Raw genomic sequence first — 10376 nt, 5'->3', positions numbered from 1 at the left:
ACCCTGTGCCTGGGGTCTTTTCTTGTTACTGCACTAAGTACTTCTCACTTAATCTGGCTCACCTGGACAGGTGGAGCAAGAGTGAAATTGCCTTCCGGCAGAGGACTCTTATAGTCCTCGGATATAGTTTGCAGAGGAGCCTGTTCGGTGGCGACTGCTAATCCCAGTTCAGTGTTATGACAGCTGCTTGTTCAACACAGTTTTGAAATGGGCACTGGAGGAGAGGGGGGGTGTGAAAGAGAGAGAACCATGTGCATTTCATTGCCTGATAATTCCTCCCATGCTCGTAAACTTGCTACGATACGTCTCTTACAAGGCTCACAGTACCATACAGTTTTGAAAAAAAAGGTTGCAAAAATCCGAGATTAATTCTGGCTATCTTTGTGACTGCTCCCGTTCAGACCTCTTCCAAAATGTCTCCATCACTTTCCTGACAGTTGGAATTTATAAGCAGCATGTTTTTTTTTCCCCCAAGTTGTCTTAGTAGCACATTTATTGTGTAAACCCATTTAAATTCTGTTTTTATTGCCGCGTGTAGAGGCTGCTTATGACTGACAGCCTTGTATGTGGTTATGCTAGCGCCTAGAGTTCAGTGGGGATTTGCTGTGCTGGGTGCTGCACTTGCCTAGGAATAGGCAGATGTTTTTTTCATACTTTGGGCAGTTTATAGCAGAAGGCTGAAATTTTACCAAGTTCATGGGTGGACTCTCCCCTGCCCCCAAGTGCCATTGGTCTACTTGTATGGCTTTCTCTGTAGGAGTCGAGGCTTGGAGAAGACATCTATATTGGGGCGGAGAGGGGTAGGGGAAAAATATGAGGTTGTACTCGCCTGCTGTATTATATTTTCAGTAAGACAAATAACTTTTGCTGTTTGTTTGACCAGGATGCTTCTCCGTTTAGCTGCTCTCTATTGGCTCAGGTCTTCTTGGCATTGCTGCAGAAGGGGGTTCTGAGCGAAGTGCTTTACATACCTCTTTGGGGAAGATGGGGACACAGTGCAGAGGCTGTCAACTAGCAGCTTGGAAGAGCAGAGGCAACCTAGACACAGCAGCCTGGAGGTACCTGCTTCTGAAAGTAGCTTGCTAGTAGTGGTAGAGGCCTCCAAGGCAGCTTTAAATGAGGTAGTACTGGAAGCAGTGCCTACATAACCAAGCTCCTGTGTATGGGAGGGGCTCACTAGATCTATCTTAGAGCCACAAGAGCTAGGTACTTGCCAATCTTCAGCAGGATATCTGTTGGCATTAACTTCTAATTGTCCATAATTACTATAGCATTACTACTACTAGCACCTGGATTTTAATTTTTACTACTACTAGTACCTGAACATTGGGCTGCCCTATGGCCCTCCCTTCCTGCCTTTCTATGATAAGGGAGCTCTTCCCATGCTATCGATAAGCTCAGAATTGTGCTGTCAAGAAGCTTCATTTCCAATGGACTCTACATTTCAGACACGACGCACAGGCCGAATTAGATTCGGTCTCTGTGGATTCATGCTGTGAGTTGGATCTGTCTGGTCTAGTTTAAAACAGCTAAGACGTAAACTCTGGTCGTGCAGTCCTCAGAGAGATGGCCACAGCCCTGCTAGCAACAGCTGTGGTTTTTAAAACCTGTTCCACCAACTATGTGAGTATGGCATGAATTTATCCATTGTCCACCCAGCACTAAAAGATTTCACTGTCCCTTTATGAATATTGTTCTTTCTACAGCGCTTAATTTCCCTTCCTTCATAGCTTGTTCTTCCTTGGCTAGCTGTTGTGCATAGCCCTTGCTGCCTGTGTTCTGCCGTTTTAATTTTTTTTTAAACAAACATTGTGTATATGGTTTTAACTCTGCTGTTCTCTTCTCTTGTTCTGTAATTGCCACCCTGCTGCTCCTGTCTCCTGTTGTCACATCAACCCACTCGCAGTTTAAAGGTCTGTGATGGCTGTCCTCTGCCAAAGGCAGAGTGGAGTGGCAAAAAATTTGGGAGCAGAAAGGAATGGAGTTACAGGGGGAAAGAAAGATTGTTGTAAAAAGTGGTAGTAAAAGTGTAATGCATCAAAAGTGCCAGAAATCAAAATTCTAGTGGTGTCTTGGTTTGCTTGTGCCTGCTCCAGCTGGGGCTGTGTGCACCTGTCACAGGTTCTGTGGCCTTTGAAAATGAAGGTGTTGCTGGTGTATTATGCTAACGTGCCCTACATCTTGCTGCAGATTGAAAACTTCTCAGCCTCTCCCTTTTTCACCCCTCCAGTTGTAGTGTTCTCCCTTCCTGTGCCATATCCCAAGCCATCATCCGAGCTCAGACTTGGAGGAAATGCTGCGTTGCTTTGTCTGCGTAGCTTTGTCCTCATTTTTACTGGCTGTAGAAGTCACCGGTGGCAGTGAGGGTTTGAATTGCTGCCCCCAGGCTCTTGCCCAGCTGAGGGATGCCTTGGACAAAGCAGCAAAAGACCTGCATGGTGCAGTTTCTCAGTCCCCTCCAGCTCAGGACTCCTTTCTGATCAGCCAAGTGCATCACTTTGCAGTGGGCCCTGGGCTGATTCATCCACATATGAGATGTAGGTGGGAGAACTGGGTTTGGGCTGTCCGCTTCACCGTGAGCGAGTCTCCCCTTCCCCCTGTGCCTGCAGTACCAGCTCCTTGCAAGCTGTATTGGGAATTAGCTCTGCCTCTCAGCTAATCACTTGTATCTGATTCAGTTTCCAGGCCGAGCGCCCGGCATTAAATGTCGTCATTTTCCCTCTGCTCCATGAGGACTTGACCGAAGTCATCAGAGATGTCCCCATGATGCACTTGGACGAAATTACCTTGTTTAAAAGCAGAGTGGCTGAAGAGCCTCCGAACCTGTGGTGGTGACCCTGCCATCACGTGCGGGATGGTGGGAGCGAACCTGTGAAAACAGCTTCTTGTTGGCCTGCATTGTCTCTTCCCGACCTCGAGGCCACCTGCCTGGATGCTGGACAGTCACTTTAACTCAGTTCAATTGCAAAGCAAAAAAGAGCTCGAACTCTGTATTGGGTAGTGCTTACACCTGAAAATCCAGCCTCGAGGTCTCTGGAACCATGTGGGTGTATTTCCCTGCGGTTAATAATGAATTCCTCTGTTACTTTGTGTTAGTTTAAGGTAAGCCACGCTAATGTAACGAACTCCCTGCTCCTTTCCTTCCACCTCTCGTTGCCCGGTTCATTTGTTTGTGTACTTTGGCAGTATGCTCTGTTGTTTTCCTGGTGCCTGTCCTTTGCTTGACTCTGGTATTGGCAAGGAGGAGGACTGATTCCAGGGGAGCATTCGTGTCCCTCTAGTTAAAGTGGACCCCAAGCTGTATTGTTGAGGTGAAATGCAGCATCTCTCTTGCGCTGTGAATGCATACATGGCTCTGTGTGCAGTGAAGTGTATTTAGGCGTATTTTCTGTTGAGAAAATCTGTTTTTAATAACCAATTATGACCGTTCACATTTTGCAGCCATCGTTACATTCTCCTTGCTCTTTGGTGTTCCGGTTGCTTGACCTTGGCGGCAGAAATTCCTCGTTTTGTCTTGGAAATCTGCTTTCTCAAACCCTGTGTTAGCAAGTGTCTGGCATGGGCCCCACCTATCCTGAGGCCATCACCGGAGCTTTAAACCCAGTGAAAAGGCTTTTCCATCGTGCACTGGAGCTGCGGCTCTGGTGTTCCTACTCTGTCTCTGCACGCTGTGCTGGAGCGCATGCTGACTTAGAGACCCTATGAAGTATTTTTTCCAAGTGCCATTTCAATAGGCTCACTTGCTCCACTGAACGTCATTAGGAGTGTGTAATGGCCTGCATCACATCTTCAGGTTGCCTTATGTATCCAGCACTTTCTGAAGCGGCAGACAGCTGTGCCAGATGCCAAAGTGCACGTTCTTAGAGTCAGTTTTCCAGGAAATCCTGCTCTGTGGAGAGTTCTGTGGTACAGGCTATCCACTAGAGTTTCTTGAATGCTTGGTGATGATGAGCTAAGCAGATGTGCTGTGACATCATTCCTGGAAGGAAACCCAGTATTTCTCCAGGTGGCATCATCATTTCCTGCCCAGTATTTCCCCCACAGTAGTGCCATAGCTGCATGTGCTGTCCAGTGCACAGCTGCTCCTGGGAATCATGTCATCATTGCAGAGGGATAGATCTGAAAGCAGACTTCATCTTCATGGATCAAACCTCAGCTGCTCTTTCCCTACTCTTGATTGCTGGGGATCCTGGTTTTCTCTAATTAAAAAAAAAAAAAAAATCTAAATTCCCTGATTTAACCCCCTCCCCCCATCTGCATATTTCCATGATTAAAACAAAATGCCATTATCAATCAAAATAATATATAATGACATTTTGCTTTAATCACGGAAAAATGTGGATTTTTTTTGTTAAATCAGAAAATTTGAGACTTATCGGAGAAAACCAGGATCCCTGCTGATTTTGCCAGCATCTGGCTAAATAAGTCTGGAAGCTCCTGTCTTGCATGTTAAATCCTGGACCAGCCCCAGCTAGTACCTACAAGTAGGGCACGGAGTCACAGAGCACTTCCAGACTTCTCTCAGCAGAAGCCTAATGGTGCAAACATGCGTGTACGGGTTCATTTAGTAACACGTTTGTGCTCCTCTTTATGGGTAGGAGCTCCACTCGGACAGGTTAGCCTTTCTGCAGACTTTTCCCTGTCCTTCCCTGGGGAATGGGGATTTAACATCCTCCTTCCCCTCAAGCCCAGCTGCCCAGAGAAGGGGAGCTAGTGTTAAGCCTCTGGCCATGTAGCTAATAGATGCTGTCAAGTGAGTTTGTGCCCTTGCTTCAAGCAGGTGTCCTGCAGCACAGCATCAGCCAAGCTGCTAGCAGGGTGCTCCAGTGCTACATAGGACTTTCGAACCATCTCTGACTTGTGGTTTGGTTTTCGGTTAAGCAAGAGCATGGAAGGGAGTAACTGCCCTTTTCATCAAGTGCCCTACCACTGTTTATTGTCTAGCACTCCCAGAACTCGCACTTTTTCTACCCATCCTGTATCTCTTGTCTGTCTTGTGCCTTCTCCTTCTGAGGTAAGCTGCAGTATCCCCTAACTCCCAGATGGAAGGGGATCTCGGAAGGGGTGTAAGCCACTGCCCTGTCAAGTTGAGGCCATGTTATCTCTGCCAAGCTGCTGGCTTGCTTCCTTCCTGCACATGCATTACTGGGGAGAGGCAAGGAGGGATTTTTGAAGCTCTGCCAAAGGATGTTTTTCTACCTGTATCCCCATTGCCTGCAATATCAGCGCTGGAGAGGGAATGCAAAGGGGTTAAAGGTATGGAGCCAGCTCCACTTCATGCATAAAGGGATGGATCCCATGCACTAATGATGTCCTGCATCAGCTCCTTGCTGGCACCTGAATGTTTCTAAAATAAACCCTTCCCCACCTCGACCCAGGATATCCCCTTGTGATGTGCACTTTGTGCATCCATGAGGATGGCTCCATGAGCTCCAGTGCTGAGGGAGCCAGCAGCTCCTGTGTCCTTCTTGTTGGTGGCTTCAGTGGCACCTGCTGGCTCCTTTTCAGATCTGGGGCAGCTGCTGAAAAGGGGTCGTTCGAGTGGATTCATGGGAGCAGGTAACCATTCCTAATAGCAGCAGTGACGATCCTAACTAGACCAGCCACAGGTAGGAAAGATGGTATCTCAAGAAGCAGTAAGGAGACCAAAAAAAATCTCCCTTCCCCACTCCCTCAAATCTGTGGCCCTGTGCTCAGCATCCCCTCTACAAATCCTCTTACTGCAAGTGAGAATTTCCGCTGCTTGTGCACTCCAGGCAGGATTCACCAGATGTTAATAATGTGCTTATTTTCTCTAAGTGCTATTTTGGCATCGGTGTTAATTACAATTTATATTCTGCAACATTTACACTGGGAAAGGAACCCACCCTAATAGTCCCCAATTGGCAGAGCTGGGCTATTAAACATAGCACCATATGCTCTGTACAGAGGAGTATATGGGGCTCGCAGCCGTGTCAGCGCAGAGGTTCCAACGTGCCACATTGGGGAGGAGAGAATACAGGGACTGGGGTTTTTTCCTCCTGTATTTTATTCATTTACCCCCCACTCCACCCCTCTTGTTCCTGGTTCTTATTTAATACCAAAGTCTGTCTCTTCTTTCCCCATCCCCTGCAGCCCCTCCTTGCCATCTGGGGGTGTCTGGATGAGATGATCTTCTGAGCCCACTAACACCGTTTTCTTTAGATACCTCTATGGCCATGTGCGCTAAGGAAGTGGCAGAAGTTGAAATAAGGAGTTGTCTGTAATCTCACTTGTGCCAGAGCGGGTGTTGCAAAGGGGCTCCGAAGTCCAGCAGCCCTGCGCGCTCCAGCCATCGGAGGTGACTTGATTTGTGTGAGAGAGATTGCACTAGTGCTTGGGTCAGTGAGCTTGGAAAGGTGCCTGCTGGGGGACACAAGCCTGCACGGGGCTTCTCCTCTCCCTTTTGGGCTCTCTTTAGCTGCCGTCGTGCCCCCTAGCACCAGCTCTGATGGGGTGCTGTGATGCCGTCACCCCCCACATAGCCAGGTTCCCAGTGCTTGGAGAGACTCAGCCTGTCGTCTCATAGACTGGCATCTGAGGCGGAGATGAAAGGGAAGGTGAGAGAGTGCGGGTCAGTAGTCAGACTGTGGGGCCGCTGGCTCCCTATGTGACCTGGGGCAAGTGCTTTAGTCCTGCACCTCCCTTTGCCCCGTATGTAAAATGGGGGTGCATATTCATCAGCCCAGGGGCAGGGTGCTGGAAAGCCGGATCTGCCTGAGAGCAGCAGCTGGGGTGGAGCCCTGGGGGGATGATGGGAGCAGGGCTCAGTTGCTCAGCCTGGCCTGGCAGGGAGGGCACTGCCACTGCCTGCTGCCGTCCACATGGAAATCTGGCTTTCTTGGGAGCGAGAGAGATACAAAACACTAAGGGCGTTAGGGAGCTTTTCAGGCAGGGGCTGTACGTTTTCCCGTCCTGGGATGTGTCCTGCTAACAGTGGGCTGTCCCTGAGCAGGGCTGGGGGAATAATTTTCCCCTCGCTCTCCCTGTCCGAGGTGGGAGGGCTGGGAGTCCTTCGTGGATCAGGTACCAGTGCTCTCCCCTCCTGTTCTGCCCACTTCCACCTCCTCCTGGATCCAGCCACCTCCGTAACTCTCGCACTGCGGTATCCCCGCTGCACAAACATCCTAGTCACTTAGCAAAAATGAGTGCCCCAGACAGCGCAGCAGGTTTGTCTGATCTGCTTACGGGCGTCTCAGCCCACTACATGCTGATCCTGGCTGATGCCCCGTCCAGACAAAGCTTTTCCCCCCTGCCTGGAGAAGTATAAACCCACAAAGAAGGAAGCGTTACAAGCGGTGCTGAGCTACTGCAGAGGAAAATCTCTCTCTCTCTCTTTGCAGGGTCTCCTCCCCGTTCGATCGGAGGCACAGGCAGCCGGGGCACTCTAGCAGGAGAATCATTTCCATAGAAACCAATCAGGAGGTTGTATGGGGAATAATGATTAATAGTGAAAGGATGTTGCCTCAGGCCCTTTTCATTTTTTAGGGGGCAGCGAGGGACACCACAGCACGGAGCAGAGCACAGGTAGGGGGACACGCAGCCTTTCCAACTAATGAAAATCAGCTCTTCCATTAATTTCCAGGCCAGCTCCCTCTGCCCGCCCCCGACGGCTGCTTTCCAGCTTTCTTTGAATGTACAAAATGGCCAACCTGGTTAGAAATAATAATAATAAAAATGGATGGATGGGGCCTGACTATTAACATTGTTGCTGTTAGCAGCAGGATTTCAGCCATAAAACATGAAGCAAGGGAGACATTGACCTTTCTGCTGTTTGAAATGAATGGAGACATCGATATCTATTGTTTCCAGTGGCATTGACCTCTGACACCCTCGTTTCTCCCACCCCCTCCTTTTTTTTTATTTCCCCCTGACACTGGAGGAAAGGGGTCAGTTGGCAACATCTACTGATCCCGTTCGTTCTCGGTGATAGGGAAATAATTAGAATTTTGAAAGTCCTACAATGTGCCGGCCAAAACCGTATCTACGCCTCATAGAAATTCAAAGCTCCCAGATCGAGGGAAGATGGATCGGTATAGGTTTAATTGCTATGTTGTTTTTGCTATTTATTTATTTTTATTTTAGCTTTTAAACTGGTAAAAGTGTGTGTGTGGGGGGAGGGGTTTATGTGAATACCCGTGGAGTCTGGATGCCTGGTGCCTTGTCTTATTTATTTATTTTTGTAAGTCGCCCCTCTTGTATGAACTTCATCTCTGCACTGAGAATGCAAAATCAGGCATGGCTAATTAGCTGTATGACAATTAAGTAATGTAGCACAAAACCATTAGGACACTGGATGCGTTTTTGAAGTTTGTCCTTTGAAGTGGAAGCTGCAACTCCCTGCCCAAGGCTGCTGGGGAAATGTTTGTCTATCAAAACTTTCTTTGAAAATAAATGCCAGCATGAGAGTCCCTGTCCCTCTCCCTTCTATATAAACAGGAGATGAATTGTCCCCCCGCGCTTGTAAAAACCACTGACGTTGAGAAAAATAGTGATTTGCCAAAAAAAAAAAAAAGAGGCATTAAAGGGCCAGTTGGTCTCTTTGCATGCTCCTCTCTTGGTATATAACTGCTACCAAAGCCATTCTAGGCTGTCGAATTGTGTTGATATGGAAGAGAACATATACAAGTTCCACACATTCTGGGATGATTGGAGAAAATGACTCTTCAAATCTCAAGGTATGACCCTGTAATGGGCTAGATGACACCAGGAACTCATGCCACCTGTTTGCAAATGACTGACACACTCTTCGATTTTTAACGGCCCCACCTGTGCCCTTGTTTTACACTTGTATTTACAGCTGGCTGTTTGTCGCTAGTCACGAACCACCCGGGTGGAATGTGCAACTCGTGTACATTTGTGGCATGTAAAAATTCAAATAAAGAGTGAAACTGATTTTAAAACCAGTCAGCTTTGTTGCTCTCTGCCTTCTTGTGGTCCTTCCCCCCACCTCCAGAAATCGAAATGTGCTTTTGATGGACAGACTTCTATGTTGAATTTATAATGGCAGCCTTGGAAGGCGTGTTTAGGACTGGCTGTCTGTAAACTTATTGTGGGTGGGGGTGTAATAAGCTTCCCTATAAGGTTCTGCTAACCTACCTCAATTCTGATATAGATCAAATCCTATCCATACTGTTAGCGTGGCTGGGCTCCGCTGTGTCCACTGAAGATAAGTACCTTGTATTTATGTTGCATCACTTTTTTTTTTTTTCCATCTTGCATCTCAAAGTTCTTGATGAACAGTGACCAAAAGCTCATAATAAGGTAACTGTCTGCTGTAGTTGGCAGATGAATAAACTGAGGCTTGGAGAAGTGAAATGGCTTGCCCCAGCATCACTTGCTCTGCCTGAGCCTGGGATCTCTATCTGACTCCCAGACTTCAGCTCAGGAAGGTTGCACTGGATTTTTCAGAATTGCTAATGCAAAAAACATACATGACTGTGGTTCTGTGTATGCGAAATGGCCTGTTTGACTTGGAGCTGATGGGTGCTCTATACAAACACCAGTATTGCACACAGTGACTTCATGTGCACAATTCTGAGAGCGCTCCCCTGGGTGTCTGTCTGGCACCAGCCTGAGGCAGGCATAAATAGGAGCTCAGCCTACTGTGGATCTAAGCCCAAGGTCTTGGGGGGGATGGTTGGGCATGGTAAGTAATGTCACAGTCAGCTGGCCGTTCACACTACTGTCAGATAAATAATGCAGACTTTCAGGGACCTTCATATTGGTTACCAGGGCTGGAGGGGAGAACTGCTTTGCAAGACCTGTTTAATAATGTAGCAACCCAGCAAGCATCCTTGCTAGCAGAGGAAGGAGCTGACCAATCTGATGGCAGCAAAGCATTGAAACAGAGGTTGTTAAATGTGAATTTGAATAGCTGAGCTGAAGTTACAGGAACCCTGATTTCACAGATACGTTTATGCCTTGATCTCACTGCAGTGCTGCCAATTGTGGGGGGAGGGAAGGGACAGAGGGTTAAGTAGTATAAATAAAGAAAATCAGGGTATGCTGCAAAAAGGTGAACATACGAAAAGCAGCATCCGCATCCTGGCTTATCGATGCTGGCTGTTCTTCCCACAGCTGCAAGGAGCATTTGCCCAGATCAGCACTGGCAGGTCCCATCGCCTCTTTGCCACTTCAGATGGAAGCTTGGTTTGTCACTTGTGAGGGCCATGTGGTGTTGTTCACAAAGGCATATGTGCTATTAAATATTGAAGCCTTCTGGAAGGGTGAGTGTGGAGTGCTGTGCATTGCCCTTGGGTATGGTAAGACCAGCAGTGGCAACTATAAAAAAAAAAAAAAAAAAAAAAAAAAAAAAAAAAAAAAAAAAAATTTTTTAAAAAAAAAAAAAAAAAAAT

General features: G+C 47.6%; 1 protein-coding gene across 1 annotated transcript in view; it reads left to right on the top strand.

Annotated features, from left to right (window-relative positions):
- The window catches only part of FBXL18 (F-box and leucine rich repeat protein 18), a 23759-nt gene extending 20323 nt beyond the window's left edge, over positions 1–3436 (top strand). The window contains exon 5 of the mRNA XM_019512993.1: positions 2679–3436. Within this exon, the coding sequence (XP_019368538.1) occupies positions 2679–2835 (157 nt within the window). The 3' untranslated portion in view covers positions 2836–3436. The remainder of the gene's footprint in view (positions 1–2678) is intronic.
- The last annotated feature ends 6940 nt before the right edge of the window (positions 3437–10376 follow it).

The sequence above is a fragment of the Gavialis gangeticus genome, unplaced genomic scaffold (assembly GCF_001723915.1).
Source record: "Gavialis gangeticus isolate Ggan-Ray unplaced genomic scaffold, GavGan_comp1, whole genome shotgun sequence".
In the NCBI taxonomy this organism is placed as follows: domain Eukaryota; kingdom Metazoa; phylum Chordata; order Crocodylia; family Gavialidae; genus Gavialis; species Gavialis gangeticus.
Note: the sequence above shows the minus strand (reverse complement) of the source record. Positions and strands in the feature narration are given on the sequence as shown.